Genomic DNA, 20063 nt, shown 5'->3' with positions numbered 1-20063 from the left:
AATTTTTACTTTTGAGCTTTGTTGCTTTTGTGAACTTTGATTCCTTTTGGTTGCAGTAGATTTTCGATAACTATAGGTAAAATCACATACATTTTCTTCAGGCTTAGAGTGAAACTAATCGATAACCAAGACATACTCAGCATGTAGACTATGCATAGACTGACAAAAAAAATCTAAATTTTGAGATATTTTAAGAGAAATCTTAATCTATCGCTTTTAAATAGGCTCCTGAGCTAATGCAAGCATGCCAACGGCGCTTAATCCAACATTCCATACACTTGTTTTGAGCCTCGACTGAGAATGCCTTCTAAAAGAATATTTTTGTTTTTTTCGGCGTTGGCTCCCTTTAGTAGCGCCAATCACTAGACTGCTGTACAGTTTCGATGTTATGTTATATTCATAAATCTACGTTTCAGCACCAGCAATGCTGCGTTTGATGAATGTAGGGTCCTCTGCTAAGTTGTCAAGCATGACTTTTGCGACCTCTACTCAACGTCGTTCTTGCAAAAGATTCAGGTTTTCTGGTACGATTATAGCCTTGACATGCTTCATATCCAAAACATTAATCAAAATGTGTAAGGTCGAGAAGATCCTGTGCTATATCTCGAATGACAACACGACTATTTTAAAGCACTGTTTCTTTACAGAGGTTTAACAGAGTTTTGAATGTTAACACTGAATGCTATGTGCAATTCAAATACCTACATACTTATGTAGGTATGTTAGTGATAAAGTAGACTAATCAAAGCACTTCTGCAACGTTTTTAATGATTTCATAGCCATGATGCCATTGAAAACACGAAATTTCAAGCAAACTCCTTGTTCAGTTAAATGGGCGACAATTCTAAATTGACCTGTCTGTGTCAAAGAAAGGAGAATATAGAATTATTACAAAATGTGATCTCTTCCTCTCACGTCATAATTTCGCAACAATATATTTAGTTATTAATCAGTTAATAATTTAGTTGACTAATAATAAAAGGCTATGACAAAATTGTAACAACAAACTGATATTTTCCTTTTTAGCAGAGTAAAGTTAAATTTTTGTTAAGGTAACATTTTAATGGTTGCATGCTGACAAAATAATAGAAATAAAATAATTTAGTATAACAATGAGTAAAGATAAAAATTATAAATCAAGTTTATTTTTTTATTAATTTTTTCAATTTTTATTTCTAACTCTTATGGTAAAAAATGTTTTGTGAAAACCATTCATTTCACTCGTTAATTTTTACCTAATATTTACGCAGCCGTAGTTAGAGCTGGCAAATAAAAGATAATTTAAACTATTAAACACATAAATAGGCATAAAACAAGAAATTCTGTAAAAACAAAAAAAAAACTGAACGTTAAAAATACTCCAATTTAAAATTGAATATTTCTTCCTCCCAAGCAAATGCTAAGCAATATGTTAAACTAGTAAAACTTAAATCCAAAATAAATAAATAAACTAAAATCTTGTAATAATTAAACATAATTTTATCGAATATAGAGCTATGTACAATATACAGTTATTAAAGTCTAAACTAATTTAAACAATAAAGTTCTTCCTCATACATTTTCCAGGTTATTAAATGAACTCATAGCATTAATCAAAAACAGAAATATTATTAATGATATTAATAAAGTAATAAAATGGTAGTAGAAAATATGAAAGATTATGAGTGACGCTATGAAAATAAAAAAGGCTAAATAAAATAATATAACTAAATAATAGATGGTTTCATATATTATATTAAAATTATAGTATATGTGGTACATAGATGGTAATGCTGTAGAAAGAGGTAAGCTTATTCCTGAGAAATTATTTTCTTTCTCAAAGAAAATTACTTGATGGTAAGAGATTGTCAAACAATGAATAGAAGATGCCCATAATTAAAATTTTTTTGAATTGTTACTACATCATAAAGACGCTTTGGGTGCCTTCCGCCTAACTAAATTTACGTCTTGTTCAGAAAGTCCATGTGGTATGAGTTTTTGCTCTCAAACTTCGATTTTATTGTTCAAAATTTAACTTTTTGCTTCTAATAAGCCTAAGTTCCGAAGCTAAGGCTAGCTCCAGAAAGGCATCAATACCAGCGGCAGCCGGAACCAAACCATGTATCTAAAGTATGGCTACAAAGCAGGGAGAGAAAGGAGAACCCAAAAGTGAAGCTGCTAATCGAGCAGTTTTCAGAGAATGGCCTTATTTAAAGTCGCTTATCAAACTGAAGCTAGGTATGTGGAGAAGCGTAGTACTGCCAACCTGCTTATAAGGGTACTGATACAACCGCCAACTAATAGGGAGCTTACAAAGGAGCTCAAGGATTCCATTGATTGCGCGAAAGGAGAGTGTCATATTTTATAAGTTGTTATATGTAAACATTCGAGTTCAGCAAAGATTTTTTTATCTATCTATAAAGTATTTCACGGGAAGATTACATAAAGGATTAAATTCAAGTGGCTTCCTCACGTGGAATGGAAATTTTCAGTTTGCCAAAAGAAACACGCATTTAAAATATATTTGAGTTGATAATATTTAGATCAATACCGGTAGTTGGACCTGCTTACAAAATCTCTCAAATCTCAATATTGTCTTATGTGGATCGATTTGAATTTTGAATCTAAGATTGATTATCTTATTGTAGTTAAACTGAAAGATTTTTGCAACGATTAAGGAACTATCGAATGAAGGGAGGAAACTCTCTAGCGAAACAATGTTTTATAGAATTATCTATGCTGCCACTAGATCAGAAAATTTCTCCATTATAAAAATTTTTTTGTGACATAATAAGGAAGGAACTGATCAAATCTAATTGCGTGTTGAAGAAACGATTTTATAATCTTTTGTTATCGCCTTTGAAATACAATATAATTGTGAGCATTAGCTCAGAAAAGTCAGAAGGGTTCAAATCAAATCAAATGGTGCCTCTTTTGTGTTTGTTTCTGTTCAGGGGCTGGACCATCGATTGAGAAAGTTATAGGCGCTAAAGATATATGAGGTACCGCGCAGAAATTCAATCGCTTTCCACCGATTAGTTACACTGTAATTTCGATGTTATCTTTACAGACCCAAATCTGGTCACAAGATATTATGTAAGAACGCATTTGGGGACCTCAACTTGGCGTGAACTCGGTGAAACTTTACCCAAGAATTATAATTAATATTAAACCAGCTTTTCCTTCTTGAGATATAGTCGAGGTCCTTATGATATAATGATTTGGATAAGCTGTTTGATTTATATTCAAAAATAGGTTAATTTGGGTGACTCAGACATCCTAAAAGTCTTTCAAAAGTGGTTCTGTGTATAGTATTTCAGCGAATTTGCAAAGAGTTCTTTATACAGCCTAGACTGACAATGATCATTCGCTGCGTAAATTTTTCGTGCAAGTGATGGTAAGACACTTGCTCACATCGCTAGTCGCAGCATCTAGCTATGCGTGTAAGACTCCTTAACCTATAATTACACCAACGAAGTCCTAAAGCGAAGCGCTTGAAATGAATTGGGGAGCACAGCACTTGGACGCCACCGAATTAAGTATAAACATTACAATCGCCTCAAATTATATAGCAAATTCTATTTAGATGCAAGCAAAGAACAAGAAAAATGAACGCGAACGACGAATGCCGAATGCCGAAGGCGCAGTTTCCCCCCAGTTGACTGCCACAGCATGCATCAACACGGATGCCATGCTGGCAATTTACATTTTTTTACTTTGCTAAATTGCTGTTAATATTGCGGCAGTGATTGCATCCTTGCGTTCTTACTTTTTGCTACTGCTGCACTTGTGGGCAACACAAAATCGCTTGTTGTTGTTTTTGTTGGTGTAGGTAGTTCTGAACATGTGTACGGCAGTGCAACGGCCATTGAGCGCGGCAAGCAACAGAATTTGTATGAAGTGAAAAACTGACAGAAGATGAGTGCGGGCGTGCTCTGATTGCAGGCTGTTGTTGCAACAATTCAAAAGTGCTGTTTTTTTTTTTTGTGGCGCAATTGCTGTGTCTCGCTTACTGCCACCGCTGGCAGTCGATCAGCGGCCCCCGACGAATTTTGATTTCGAGTTTTTTCGCGAAGCTTAAAAATATGTGTGTGTGTGTGCTCGCTTATTGCCTGTTGCAAGTTGCAGCGATAATGATGATTGCACTAAAATTACGAGACAGCAGAAAAACTGCCAGCTACCTGCTACCAAGCGACCTGTGGCACTCCACTTACCATTCGCCAGCCATGTCTGCCACGTCTTCAAGGAGAAAGTGTGCGTGCCGGCCAAAAGGGACTACGCCACCGACGCTGCCACAGACACATCACATGACTTCGCTAGCATCTTTAACGCATTCCACATCTGATCGTTATAATTGCCGAGCTCCAGATCTGACGAGTTGCACAGATGCAGCACCAATGTGCGCAGATGCGCCACCCGCTGCCACCGTCGACATGTAACATAAACCAAATAATAATAAAAGCAGGCAAAAACAACACTACCAACAATAACAACAACAGCGGCAATTTTAAATTGTTTCGTAGCGACAGCATTGCGGTAGCGGCAGGAGGCATGTTGCATGTGTTGGCAACTTGCAACAGTATGTCCACAGGCTCATCAGCGGCACGTTAAACTCAGCTTAGCAGAGAGGAGGCAGAAGCAGTGTCAGAGAAAAATAGAGCAAGCGGTGCAGCGCGCGGGCGATTCAAATGAACGGCCTGCAAACATGCAATCTGCAATCTGTGATCTGTGTCGGCTGCATGTTCGTAAAGTGCTTGCCGATCGGCGGCAATTCGACAGTTTTTCTTGTTGTTGTCGTTGTTGTGCTGCAGCTCGATTGAATGGTAGTTATTTGTATTGTTGTTGTTTTCTTTGGATACTTTTTGTTGTGGTTTTTTCTTCGCAGAATTGTTGTTGTTGCTGGTTGTGTTATTGGTTTTTGTCTGGTTTCATTGTTGTTGTTATTGTTTATCATGTTGCTTTTTCATGCTGCCTGCTGATAATTTTATGAATGAAATCTTATATTCACCAATCCGGTGGCTGTGGAGGCCAACGGCGATTGCTGTTTAGCGCTTATCGTTTGTTGCAGGCGTTAGTAGCTGCTGTGGAGGTCACTCAAGGTTATCCTCTATGCGATAAAAACAAGTACAACATTTGCCACTTGTTGCCAACTACTTGTTGCAAGTTTCTTACAGCAGCATTTTTCACTTTCCGATGCGGGTGAGACGGTGATTATTAGAAAATCATAAGGTCGCTGGATTAATGCAACAATACAACTTCAGCTTTATAGTAGAGGGATGATATTATTTGCGAGTAGAAATTAAATTAGTTGACAATAGAACAGCATAAAAGAGGCTATGCTAATTCTATGTTAATTCTCACCTAAAAAACTATTGGCTTACAGACCTCAATTATCTAATGCGCTGTCATAAGCTGCCGAATGGACCAAGGATTAATTTACATGTGAATTCAGAGTTACGTCAAGCTCGTCTATCCGAGTACTATCTGAGAACATATTCTATGAATTTAGTATATAAGGTTCAGGTTCAATTCACCGCGATTTGACTGAATATGTAAGAGTAAGTAAGTATACGTGGAAAGTGTAAGAGTATATATTCGTTAAAAATTTGGGCATCCTACTCAACATTTTTAGGTAGCTTATTCAGCAGAGTTTACATGCAGATCTGCAGTGATCTAAGGGTTCAATTGGGACAAGATTCTTATTTTCGAACTCGTTTACAAAAAGAAAAGGTCATCCGTGATAGCAGCATTTTTTTTTCTCAGAGGAGACATATGTTTACACTCAAGGATCATCTACATATGTGAGTGAGACCACAATTATTTTTTTAAAACCAACGCAGTAACACCAACGTGGCCTATTGCATTCTCTCAAGGCTAAAAAGCTAATCAGACGGACTTTTACAAGCAAACGAAAATGCGACAATTTCCGATTTTAGATTGAAAAATAAAATCCAAAAATGCAGTTTTTGAAATCGATGCCATTTGGTTATACTTTTAAATATTCAAAAAACTTGTGTCTAATCATAACTAGGATTGCAAGTATTAAGTTAAAAGGTTTCATATTTGGTTTCAAAGAAGCAGCAAACTATTGCCAAGAAGTCGACTAAAAACGTTAACTTCGGTTGCGCCGAAACTATAATAACCCTCATAAATACAAAAGATACCTTACTTTTATCGGTCAGTTTGTTGGCAGCTCTAGTATACTATAATGTTCCGATCTGAACAATTTCTTTAGGAATAACTCATGGCAAGTTTCTTAATATCTCGTCAAATGAAGTTTTCCATGCAAGCACTTGATTCCGATCGTTTAGTTTCTAAGGCAGCTGTGTGCTATAGTGCTCCGATATCAGCGGTTGCGGTAATCTTCTTAGGAAGAAAGCTTTAACTAAGCACTTAATTAAGATGTGAAACTGTTATTAATACCGGGAAATGGCAGTAGCATGGGGCACCTGTGGGCTAAAGCTTTTGAAAAAAACCTTCATTCAACCATTCTAGCTATACCACCCAAATTCGCTCAGGACAAATCTTTTAAGAACCCCTACCGACAGTGTGAAAATGTATATAATCGGATTATAAACCTGCCCTCTCCACATATAACGGCTATGCTAAATACTACTAAAAGTACAATAAGTCAAAGACATTAAAACTTTTAACCGGGATGGTATAATAGGGCTTTATAGGAGCCAGTATCAAATTTGAACGGTTTTTACCGTACACATTTAGGAAAAAATCTATATCTCACGATTTACTAAAACGATTTCAACTAAATTCGATAAGTTTTATTAACCTACAATTTTTGTCGTAATTGAACTATAATTTTTACTTTTTTAATTTAATAATATATATTTGTGTCAAAAATGGGTTGAATCGGGTCAATGGGGGTCCTTAGCCCCTTAAAATAAATAATTTCGAACTTCCGGCTGAAGTTATACTACATGTATGTAATAACAGTGTATCTTTGTGCCCAAAATGGATAAAATTGAACGAAACTTGCCGCAGCCTCCAAATAACTGATATATAGGATTTTGAAACATCTGTCTGACTTTATTTCTTATATATACAAACATATGTTCTTATTTATAAAATTGCTTCAATATGTGTTCTCAAGTATATCTGAGCAATGTCAAAAATTAATGCAATCAGCACATCCATTTCTTTGCCCTAAATACAACTTATGAATGATCCTATATAATGATTTCCGACTTTCCTCCTGACTTTAAACCATTAAGGTTGGTCAAAATGTGTGATATTTTTTATTAAATTAAGTGATCAGGTTTTCTTAAAATCTATAAAATTATATTAATGGTTTCGCGGTCAATATAAATGAATTGGTCTTGATCAAAACCTCATATTTCTAATATAATAAATTCTGATTCTTTGGATTAACTCAATAGATTAAATACATATCACATATATTTCATTTGAGAATGATTTTAGTATAGTTTTCGCTGACGGAGAGAATAAAAAAATTAATTAAACTAAGTGAGTCTATGACCTTCAAAAAAAGTTGATAAGATACCAGAGTTAATTTTAAGCAATTGACGATTTAGTCGAACAAGGAATTTTTAATCTTTCGCCACGTTGTAATATCAAGTGTTGGGAACACCAGAAGGTATTTAGCCCGCTTTTTATCAATGCAAGTCGCGTTCCTTACTATTTTATATCCAGGTTTAAGTAATAATTAATGAAATACAAAAAAGCGAAAAGCACCTCTCAGTGCTCTAAAAATCTAATAATTTCATTACAGTCGTGATGAGAAATATCTTCTAATACAGCTGGTCAGTTCATAAAATCTCATCGTCTTCAATTTATAAATATGCTAAATATAAGTGTAGTGAATTAGTGGAATCTATGGCTTTCTTTAGGAACACTTTCTAAAAAGTTACATCACCAAACTTAAGTTTAATTTCTAAGTACAATAGCTCGCAATTTGGAAACACAATTTTCATATACGCCATGAATCTGTGTTCATTTGCAAACCCTAACTGGTTTTAACAACCCAATTGGCAAAAAGTTTTATAATCCATCAAGGTTTGGTATTTCGGAAGCATCCTCATCGTAATTCTATTTAATGAACTTAAAATGATAAAGCCAGATATATTATCGTTTATTTAACTAAGAAAAACTGGTAGTGAGTCCGATGTGCTGGTTGAGAGTCTGTTGTCGTATTTGATCTTTTAAAACTCACAAAACTAGTGTGTCGAAGTAAGCTCAAATAGACGACTCTATATCTAGATGTTATTACTTGAATCAGCGTACCCACCACTTTCGGTTCACTGTAAATGAAATAAAAATATATTTATATCCGACCAAAGACTATCAACAACGCTGATAACTTGAGCGAACGTCTAGGTTTATAGAATTTTCAGTTGTGGCCACAAACACTTTTTAGTATGTGTTTCAGCAGCAACCAATGCTTCTATATGCAACTTTTTTTCTATCCCAAACAACTGTTGTTTACAGGGCGACCCAAATTTTAGAAAATGTAGAAAAGGCGATTGTTAGCACAAGAAAAGTGACTAACGAAGCATAAACAATCAATTTTCGCACACCCACCCCAGCAAGTGTTCAGTCAAGTGGAGTCAGTTACTTTGACTAGGGCAATTATACAATTTACAAAAACAAAATTTCCATACAACAACAAAAAACTTAACCAACCACACAACAACTGCGACGAGGCAATTTTCACAAAGCAGCTGTGATTTATCAGATGAACAGCAGCGATAATGCCCGCAAAGCATAAACGTGAGTTGACGCCCCCGAAAATACAAAAACAAACAACAACAAACCACAACCAGTAACTACGCTAGCAGGTTGTTTGTAAAATCTGCACGTTAATGTTGATTAGATTGGCTCAGAGACGGGCAAGCGAGTTACGATTGCCTTGCTGTGCTCACCTTGAGCGGGGCGGACGAGGTGTACGCGCTGGGGAAAATCGTGAAAAAACAATTTACACCACCGCTAAAGCCATTGGTGGTGCAATGTGGTGGCTGGTGGCGCTCATCTAGCTGTGGCTAACATTGAAATTGCAGCGTGCGCAAATAAAAGCAGAAAAGAAGAAAAATAGAAAAAAATAGAAAAATATATGTTCAGTAAGAAATTCCGAAATTTATCGCTTCTGCAGTTTATATTTTTATTTTTATTTGATTCACCATTGTATTGCAAGTGTTGCACTAACACACAACACTGTTGCCAGCACGCTGCTATGCTCAAATGAGGTAGTTGTGTGCTGGCGCATGCGCAACACGTGGCCTCTAATGCAGCGCCGTGCGCAGTTCGCATGCAAAATCGAGTTCGTCGCTTAAGTCTTTTGTAGCTGCCTCAAAGCGTTTGGTCTTTTTTTCTGCAACTGCATGCCATTTGGGGCGAACAAATGACCGCAAAGCAAATACACAGCGCACGAAAGACAACAATATACGTACAACAACAACAACAGCAAACTGCAACAACAACAAATGTGATAAAAGTAAGTGCCACAATGGCATATAGACGCTGATGCAGCACCTGAAGCGGCAAGCCGCTGGCTGCGGCACGTAGCTAGCAACTGCAATAACAACAACAGCGATGACGGTCAACACAGCAAAAAGCAGCAACAACAAATCGCAGTGTGTTTTAATGACAGCTAAACGTTTTCGGGGTTTGCGTTCGCGTGATGTTTTCATTTATTGGATTGGAACATTTCCCCACCAACAAAAATAACAACAACAAACGGAATCAATAGGTCGCACAGGCGGCCATGGCTGGGCACAAAAAAGGAACAACGACAACAACAAACAAACAAAGTGTGCGCCTAAAATATAAATAAAAGCGCTTTTTAGAAAGGTTGCAACATCAAGTGAGTGGCAAATGGTATTTGCCGAGTAGCCGCACAGTAGCACTGCGCGCACAACTACAACAACAAGCTAAATTTGTTAGCTTAAAACTTTGCTTTTCTTATTTTCAGCTCCATCTTCGTTTTGCTTTCGCGCCGTTCTCCGCGTCCTGTGTCAAAGCGTATACTTGCAACCGCGCTGCGTCGTCGTCGTGGCTATTATTGCCTCAGCTGGCATCAACAGCGCCAGCGGTGCCATATTTTGTTTTTATTTGCGTGTAGTTGAAATTGAAAATTGTATTGAATTAGCGAATTTACGTTTCGGCGAACGATTTGCTAATGGCAAAAGGCGCGCAATAAGCGCAGCAGTAGTGGCAACAACAGTCGGCTTATTGCAACAATGAGATGCGCCGGGTTGAAGTGCGGTCGCACGTACATAGTTTTGCCGCTTAAATATAAACCAAAATTATCACGATTTTTGCGACGATTTGTGTGCACATTTAGAGTTCATATTTTGTTGTTGTTGTTTTGCGATGCGCTGCGAAAGTTTCACGGCGCTGATGTTCACTTGGAATTTATGCGGAGGAATATTTGGAGAGTTACTTTTTAATATTAGACTCTAAAGCATAAATTTTCGGTTAAAATGTCTGCTCCTTTTTTATTTTCTTCCATTTTTTAAATAACAACATAACTCATTTTTGCCAAATTATGAAAAATTTTTCTAATATTGCCACTCAGGCAATATTTGTAACAGGTGGCCTGAAAAGTTCATTACAATTTAAGGAACAACTAACAAACTATTTATAATCAAAATTCGACAAGAATATTTGTTATAAATAGTTACCGTTAGGGTCGTTATATACTTCTGCAACCCTAAACCATTTACAGTAATGTGTTTATTTTTCGATACAATCTTAGAATACTCCTGTTTACTTCAAAATATTCCTCAACATCGGCCATTACATCTTCATCGCCACAAAATGTCTTTCCAGCGAGCACTTTTGAGGTCAAAGAACAGAAAAAGCTCGCTTTGGGACAGATCCGCACAAAATGATAGAAATTCGAAAGCTAGTTTATGCAATTTCGCCATCGCATTCAGTCGTAGCCTCCAATACCTCAGAGCATTTTTAGATATTCGATGGACATAACGATACCGCCTTTACATTTAGGATCTCGATCAACGTCTTTAACTCAGCCGCAGTAATGCAAGGCTATTTTGGGTTGTTTTTTTCATCCGAAACAGCTTCCTTCGCTTACCACTGATGCTTCCACGAACAATACTCCTCAACCCACATTTTAATTTCAGTAAACAATTTTTTCTAAAAAAATGTTTCATTAACACACGAAAGTTTTATACGCCCGCAACATGTTGCAGCAAAGAGTATAATAGTTTTCAACACTTAACGATTGTTTGTAACACGTGGAACTAAACGAGATAGATATATACGAGATAGAGTTATATGTTATATACTGTGTGACTGCCGAAACTTCGTTTTCTCGTGAATTTTTTTCAGCAGGAAAATAATATGCGATCGTTTTGTAATTTCTACATGTTTTTATTATTACTTTCAAGCATACAAAGGATTTTTTTTTACTTAATTTTGCATTGATTTAATAATAATGTTTTGTGTTGAAGTGTTGTCCCCAAGGGAACGTTAAGCGGTTCCGGGGAAGCACACAGCCTTTGGTAGTCATCTGAAATAAAAAAAGCGAAAAGATTATTATTGTTTATAGTTTATTGTAGTGAACTAATCAATAATATGCATAAAAAATATTAAATAATGGACTTGTGAAAAAATGTGCTAAAAATCGATTTTTTTTGCTGACAAAATGTTTAAAAAAATTAATAAATTATAAAAACATAAATAAATCAACGGTTTGAAATTTTTTTTTATTAAAAAATGTAAAAAAAAAAACGATTTTTGAACCCATCCCACCGGACTACTACCATAAATGATCAGGATAACAAAATTAGTTGAAATCCTTGATTTTTAGTATCGCGAGAAGTTTGGTATTTTAGAAGGGCGGAAACGAGTCACTGCCAGTCCCACAATATTCCGTTATTCGAAAATGTTTAAAATGCTATTCCTAAGCGCCAAATTAAGATACAGAACTATAATTTGGTACAAGCAAAATTTCTAAAATAAAAAAAAAATATGGGGCGTGGTGCCGCCCTCTCATAATACAATTAATGTACATGGCTCACAAATCACTAAAGGTCTATGAAGTAAATATACTCAGGTCACAAATATGCAGCGCCTCCTCTATCTGTGTGAAAGTGGGTGAAATCGGATTATAACCCCGCCCACTTCACATTTAACGGTGATGTTGAGAAGTACTGAAAATGCTATAACTCACTGAATAATTAAATCAGAAGCACTAAATTTCATATCTTATATAATAAAGCGCTTCAGGAGGTAGTATCAATATTAGTTAATGGGCGTGAAGCCGACTACCTTTAAGTGAATTCTCAGCAATTACTCATATAATTTTAATTAAATTTAGTGCATAACATTACATATTATCATATTTTTATTTATGTGTGAAAAAACGCCTACCTCCTATATATTATATAATAACTTTAAATTCCTTCTGCTTCTTTCATTTAATGGTATGTGAATCGATGTCGAATGACATTATCAAAATTAAGTTTTGAACAAATAATGCCTCTAAGGTATACTACTATATTTTGTAGAAAAAAAAAATTTTTACATCTAGAGGCGGCGTACTCAGTTTTAAAGTAAATTTGAGCTAAAATTTTTATTTCGTAAAAAAATTTTGATAAGCGTTCTAGAAGCTGTGGAGAGCCCTCTTTCTGACCAATTAAAAGTTATCAACTTAAAAAAAATTTTGTGGTCGTTATTGGAGTTTTAAAAAAAAGTCTTAAAAGACAACATGCTTTCCTTAAGCGTAAAAATAAATTTTGAGTCACAAACTGTCACATGCGGTAATTTTTTTTATAAAAGTAAAGAGTTTAAACCAAAAATTATTTTTTCTTGTCCAAAAAAAATTTTTACTCGAAATTTACTTTGCAACTGATATGTTAAAATACAGTTTTTTTTGTCCAAAAATTTTCTTTTCTTATAATCTTTTTTTTACCCCCAGACTAAGCAAAAAAAAAAAAAATTCGCTCCACCCTACTACTACAACCCCTTTAAAAAAATTTTGAAAACTTCTTATGCAGAAAATTTGTAAAATCGGTTAACGAATAACCCCAGCTCTTACATACGACATACAAGAATAATGATTTCCGTTAATGTGTGAATTATACTCATAAACTTGTTTGAAAACATGTTTATGTGCTTACTTGAGTACTGCCAAACGATAATGCAATCGGCCAATATGTGTGATATGCTAATAAAATCATGATGAAATCTCCGAAAAAAATTTTCAGATCGAATCACTATAGCTTATAGCTGTCATACTAATGGCCGATCAAAATCAAGTTCTTGTATAAAATCTTTTGTATTTGTGAAGGGTATTATAGCTTCGATGCAACCGCAGTTAATATTTTTTTCTTCTTGTTTTAAAATCATTAGTTTAGTAGATTTATTTACGGAAACTTATTAGTACTTGCCATCTGGTGTCTGATAAATAAATTTATTAAATTTCTATGATATCTATAGAAGTACAAACAAATATATATTGGCTCTAGTGGTTGTTGTCTACATTTATTTTAATTTATTTTTTCCTTGCTCACATAAAGAAAAATATGTTTCTGGTAGCGATTTTAAGCTGTACAGTTGATTCACTCAGTGATCGTGTATGCATATATGTAACATAGATATGTATTATATGAAAATAGTTAAGTGCCGAGCTTGATCAGAAGCTATAACTGACTATGCTTCAAGAGCAGGTGCACTAAGTAATTCTTTTAGGATTGACAATTGTGTTGTTTTTGTTACAAGTATTATAATATTAATCAATAAGATAAAAACTTAAACCGTAGTCCAAGTTGTATGCAAAACATTTTTTATTTAATAATAATTACTGCAACCTTTTTGTTTAATTTTATTAACATTTATTTTACAATAAGTTTATATTTTTGCCTGATTTCTGTGGTCGGCTAATGCTCAGTGCCTGCCAGCCATATAGATTTACGAGCAGCTTAACTCCAACATCAACTGAAGCGAACTGCTTGTTGAAAACAATAGCTGTTAGGTGCTGGTTGCAAGTTGCCCGTTGCCCGTTGCTCGCTGCTCGTTGCCTTGTCGCCTTAATACCATCACGCGCACAGCTGCTAATAATCTTGGCAAACACATCTACTGAGTGTTCTTCGAGCGCCTTCAATTCAATTCCGAGTCACCACATAATAAAGCAACAGCCGCGAAGCACGTTTCGGAGACCACACCGCAAGTAGCAGCGAGGCGAAGGTAACGCGAGGACAAAGCATAAACAAGGTAATGAGCAATACAACAACATTGGTGGGGAATTGTAGCAGCACAATGCTTGAAAATATAAATATTAGTTGTTGGATGTATATTTGTAAATGAGTGTGTTTAATAGGCAACGCATTAGGGTGACTCAACTTTTTTTTATTGAAAAATACTTGTTTAAGAAGTTTAGAACACTGTTGTTAAATCAATGTGAGAGTGAATAGAAATCATAAACTAGAAATTTTATTGGAGTACCCACACTTGAGAAGTACTATTGTATATTTTTAAGCTCCTTGGCAAGCCTAATGTCTGATCTCCATTTACTGCAAACAAAAGACCATAAATTTTAAAAAATATTCTAATTATATTATTAAGTTATTTTACCAGTTATTTATAGCATTTTTACATTTATTTATTACAAAAAATTTCTTAAATTAGATCACACCCTAATGTTTGAAACTCAACACCTTTCATATGCCATATTCAAACTATAAATTAACACAAAACTCAGGAATCGGTTAAACTTGTGCAAACAATTTTTATTTAAAAATTTATCGGCCCACCCTAATGTCCTTAAAATATTTTTATTTAATGTTTTAAAACTTAATAAAGTGTGTTTTATACCTACACTACATATATTAACTACGTTAAGCTTATTTAACATTTGTAATACTTCAAATATTTATCTCAAATTACACCATAATTCAGTAACAGGCTTTATCTTCAATAGTTAAACTCCAAATAAACACCAAACTCAAAAATCGAATAAATTTATACACATATTTTGATATTAATTTATCGACACACCCTTATGTAATTAAATATTTTTGTGTTATATTGAATTATCTTTCTTTTCTTATACTTACAATGAAATATATTTACTCTATTAATTTTATTTGCCATTTCCTATACTTTAAATTGCAATTACACCACACCCTAATGTTGCTACCATAATTCAGTAACACCATTTATCTCCATTATCTAAAATGTAAATGATCAGAAAATTCAAAAATAATTATAATTTATATGAAAAATTTTATTTGCAAACAAAAAAATTTCCCACCCTAATGCACATACGTACTTGAATATTTTTTTCTTCAACATTTTAACACCTAATAAAAATATATTTTATACAAACACTCACATCTATTTACTATTTGCATTTGTGTCTGGCTGCGCTGCGGCTCCACCCCCATTCTCGAAACCAGCGCCACCACAGTCGTCATCACATGAAATGCACATGTTTGCTGTTCCGCACCTGGCAATTAGCATTGGGTAGCTACTTTTCTTGCACACCCTCTAACTTTTATTTTTAGACACTAATTTGTAGCTCATCTCTATTACGCCCGCATAAAACTTGCATGTCTAAGGTGTTATAGACCCTATCCGGTTATATTTATTTAACACCTAGCAATATTTTTCCTACCTAAAGTGTTGTTGTTGTTTAAATAGAGCGTAAGCTGGAGCTGGCTTTGTTGTTGTATTTCGATTATTATAAGTGGGAGAGCAAATATTAGCTGAAAGTGTTAGTTTAGTTTTTAGTTATTTAACGCAAAGTTGTTGTTGTTTTTTAGAGATCTGTTAAAAATGAATAACTTCAAGTTTTCGATTTGAGAAGTTGTTTTAAAAGATTTGAGCTAATTTTAATTTTTTTGTTTTATATTTTGCATAATTATTGTCATAAGCAGATCAGTCGAGAGCTATTTAATATTAATATTGGTTTAAAAATCATATATTATAATTATGATTATTCAATCAGAGCCATATGACTACATATATTTTCAGTCCTGCATACTTCTCGTTGATAACAATGTACCGTGGCATATAAGAGAAAATTTGAGGATTAAAGGTTTTTCCTAGCAACATTTAAAATTGAAAAGTAGAACATTACCTTCATCCAATCATCCCTTTGACTTTGATCACTTCATGTGCGTATCCACAAACAACAATCTGTTTTTGACGTGACATATGGTTAAAAGTGGTAAATTTGTTTGAGCTGCTGGCTTTTGAATTGGAATCTAACCAATATCTTATGATTGAACTCGTGTTTAACGTTGGAAAGCGAAATAAACCAGCTATCCAATCATGACAAATATTTTATTATATTCATCGACATACAATAGTAGTTACAGTCACATAATAATTCTTTACATGGTAGTGTTTCTGGTAGCTGACACGAATTGTAAGATCTTAAGAGAGTTTTTAAATGTCATGGACATTTTGTTAAAAATCAACACGCTTTTATAAAGTTGTATCTTTTTTTATTTTGGCTAAAGATATATTAAATTTACTACGAAGTTTATACCATTCATAAAACCGTATAAAATATACTCTCTGTTCAAATCTTACCCGGACTGATCCATTTAAACTGCGCGCTCAAACCGAATCGATATAAATTTGTTCCTAGATTGATAAATAACTTTTTATGTTCGGGCGAAGAAGATTTACGAAAAGTTTGTCTGGAAAATGAATAACGAGTTTGCTTGAGATTTTGTGATTTCAATTGAATCACGGCTTCGGAAACGTTGAAAAATGTTCTAGATGTGTTTTGTGATTCTACTTTACCACGAACACAAACTTTGGAGTGGCACAAAATATTCAGTGAAGGTAGTGAAGTCAACGAAATCTTACCTTATGCGACTCGCACCTCTGTTGTTGAAGGTGGCATCGAAAGAGTTAGAGAAACAGTGCTTGCAAATCGTTGTGTTGACATCAGAGTGATAGCAGAGAATCTCAACATATCTTATGAATCGACTCAACACAGTATGGTTAATGTTTTGGGTATGAAGAGTGGCAAGGATAAAGTAGTACCAAAAAAGCTGAATCTTTTGCAAAACCGACGTCGAGCAAAGATCGCAAAAGAGATGTTTGACAACTTAGCAGGGGACCCTGGGAGGAGAGCGGAGTCGATTTAACCATGTCCGTGTCATATAAACTGAAAAATCGGAATCAAGTACTTGTATGGGAAACCTTTTTATTTTACGTAATATCTTCACGAAATTTGGCATGAGTTATTTTCTACGGCAGCAATGGAATCTCCCAAGAAATTGTTAAGATCGGATCACTATAGCATATAGCTGCCAAACAAACTGAACAATCAAGTTCTTGTAACGTCTTTTTCTATTTGTGAAGGGTATTCTAGCTTCGGTGCAGCCGAAGTTAACTTTTTTTCTTGTTTCTGTTTAAATTCTTTTATTTTGAGGTAATCTATAATTTAAGTGCTGCCGCTTTCTTCGAAAAAAATACATTATTTACATTTGCACTTCGACATATTTTAGAATTTTAATTTTATTAAATTTTGTACAAAACAACTAATAAGTTAGAGTGTTAAGCCCTCTTGTATGGGAAACACTCTCAGCACGAAGAGAGAAGAGTATAATCTTACATTGAATGTTAGGAAAAATATGCTAAAATTATAATAACTATACTAGACTAGCGAAATGATGCTATTTAGTAGGATGCGACAGACGCCAGGTGAATGTTAGCAAATGTATACATGTGTATGTATGTATGTGTGCGTGCGCGCATGTATTATATATGTTTTCTATGTGCCCTTAGCAGCACTTTGAATTCGTTTAATAAATTAACTATGAGTTTTATTCGTTGTGCCATTTCACTAGGTTCGCGTTGATTTAGTTGCTAGATGAGTTTTGTTATTGTTGTTCTTATTGAATTTTCATTATGAAATCGATTAGTAAAGTTTCTCGGTGATCTTCACTTTGCCGTATTTGCCATGGAGGGCGTGGCGAGCGAAGGCCAGAATGCTGCCGTGATGCGCATCGCCTGGGTAGATTTTGTGCACCACAGCGGCGTGTGTATGAGCGGGCACATGATGCACCAAAGCAGCGTGATGGTGATGATGATCCACCAAATGAGCATGATGAGCGACATGTTCGTGATGGTGCAACAGTGGAGCGTGATAGGCCTCAGCATGATGCAAATCATGTGCATGCAAATGTTCATCGTGATGATTGTCCTGGTGTATGACATGATGATCAATCACCGGTTTTACGTAGTGCAAGAAATGGTGTGGCTCATGATGCACCACTTTGGTGACATGATGCACAGGCTCGACATGGTGGATTGACTCGTGGTGCACAATTTTGGCAGCGGCTGCGGTATGGTGTATGTCATGGTGGACATCATGATGCACATCGTGATGAAGATGAGAGTCATGCACGATCGGATGCACATCGACATGTGCGCTGTGATCATCATGATGATAGACCGGATGCGATTCGATGTGTTCCGCAGCGCCGTCGGTATCGATTACGATGGCGGATGAGTGGCCCAGATGGATGCCGCTGCCATGTGGTATGTCAACATGGTGGGCACCTTCCACGATGTGCGTGTCGTGGCCGTGGTGTGGCAAAAGACCGGCATTGGCGGTGGCGAGGGTGAGAGCCAGTAAGCAGATCACAGGCTGAAAGGTACAAGGATAAAAGTGTTGAAGTATTTTCTTAATTTTGTGGATGGTTTAACATTTTTAGATGTTTTGCAGCATTAAATTTTTTTTAATATTTGAAATGAATTTTTTTTTAATTCTTTTAATTTTAGTGAATTTGTAAAAATTTTTTAAATTAATTAGTTTATTAATTAAAATTTGTCTATTTCCATAAAACTTTTTTTTCATATATTAAATGTTTTAGTTTATTTTTTTTTTAATTTCGAAGTTTTGAAAATTTTAAAAATATTTTTTAATTAATTTATTTTATTAATTAATTTTTATTTAATTATTTTTTAATTTTCATTTAATTTCTTTTTTAATTTCTCAAATATTTTATTTATTATTTTGTTAATTTCTTAAAGTTAATATTTTTTATTTATTAATTTAATTAATTTTTTTTTTCATTTTCATTTTATTAAATATTTTTTTATTAATAAATCGCATTTTGTGCTTATTTGCTGTTTGCGCACTTTACAAATACACACCTTCATTACTAAGATTTCACGCTTGATTTCAATTGAAACAAAATATGTAAGACACGAACGCGAACTCCGACTTTACTGTTGCACTGAGGGAACTCAACTGATGGCCACTTCGAAGCTCCCACGCATTTTTATACACACTTTTCGGTTTGAACCAGGGCAAGTTTGCTGCTATGGCGCGTATACTTGTTGTTATTGGATTTGAAACGGTAAGCTTGCACACTGTCTTCTTACGGCTAATTACAGACTAGTCAATGTATGCGGCGCCTTTGCCAAAGTCGAGCGCCTAATCGTGAGCGCTATGCAGTATTGCTGCAACAGTCAGCAAAGGGCGCGCGTGCTCACCAACAAACATGCAAACCACGCACCAAGCAACGCCGAAATTGTTGAATATGCCTAAGTATGCGTGTTCGTTTTCGAACGAAAGTGACATTAAAGCAATGAAATGCTGCGCATGCGCCGCATACCAAACGCGTGTAAGCGTCGAAATAACGCTAAGAACGCTACGCAGCTTTAAGTGCTTTGCTCGTGTTGTTGTACGCACCATATGTCACCATTGCCGACCGCGGTGCGTCACATTCGAAAGACATCCGTGTGAAATGTGCGCTTTAAGCGGCTGTAAATTACATAAGACGGTAATAAAAACTGTCGACAAAACGGCCTTCGCTGCACAATTACTTAATATAAACATTTATTATGATTGCGGCAGTTAAAACGACCAGTAGTCAGTGCGATAGCAGCACCGTTACGCATTCGGAAGTGACATACATTTAAACTTGAAGCTACACACCCACGCAGATTGCCATGCAAAGCACAAAAACATAAAAATAAAACTGCCAAAAACAACAAAAATCACGCACAGCAGACAGCTGTTGGCTAGCGCACAGCTGGCGCTTCACTTGCTGACAGACGCTCTGCCAAATTCAATACTTTGTGGTGGTTTTATTGCTGGAAGCCAATAGTTGACG

At 35.2% G+C, this 20063-nt stretch overlaps 1 protein-coding gene and 1 long non-coding RNA gene across 3 annotated transcripts in view; both read right to left on the bottom strand.

The window, feature by feature from the left end:
* Positions 1-11369: 11369 nt before the first annotated feature.
* Positions 11370-20063, bottom strand: part of LOC118680249 (uncharacterized) — a 195963-nt gene continuing 187269 nt past the window's right edge. For both annotated transcript variants that reach the window (XR_011396965.1, XR_011396966.1), the window contains one exon: positions 11370-11485. This is a non-coding gene — a long non-coding RNA (uncharacterized lncRNA). The remainder of the gene's footprint in view (positions 11486-20063) is intronic.
* On the bottom strand, positions 17371-19210 carry LOC106622248 (protein dissatisfaction). Its single transcript, XM_036359047.2, has 2 exons — positions 19099-19210; positions 17371-18589 (listed from the first exon to the last, which is right to left on the bottom strand). The coding sequence occupies exons 1-2, from the start codon at positions 19102-19104 to the stop codon at positions 17858-17860; spliced, it is 738 nt and encodes a 245-aa protein (XP_036214940.1). The 5' UTR covers positions 19105-19210; the 3' UTR covers positions 17371-17857.

This window comes from Bactrocera oleae, chromosome 6, assembly GCF_042242935.1.
Source record: "Bactrocera oleae isolate idBacOlea1 chromosome 6, idBacOlea1, whole genome shotgun sequence".
Classification (NCBI taxonomy): domain Eukaryota; kingdom Metazoa; phylum Arthropoda; class Insecta; order Diptera; family Tephritidae; genus Bactrocera; species Bactrocera oleae.
Note: the sequence above shows the minus strand (reverse complement) of the source record. Positions and strands in the feature narration are given on the sequence as shown.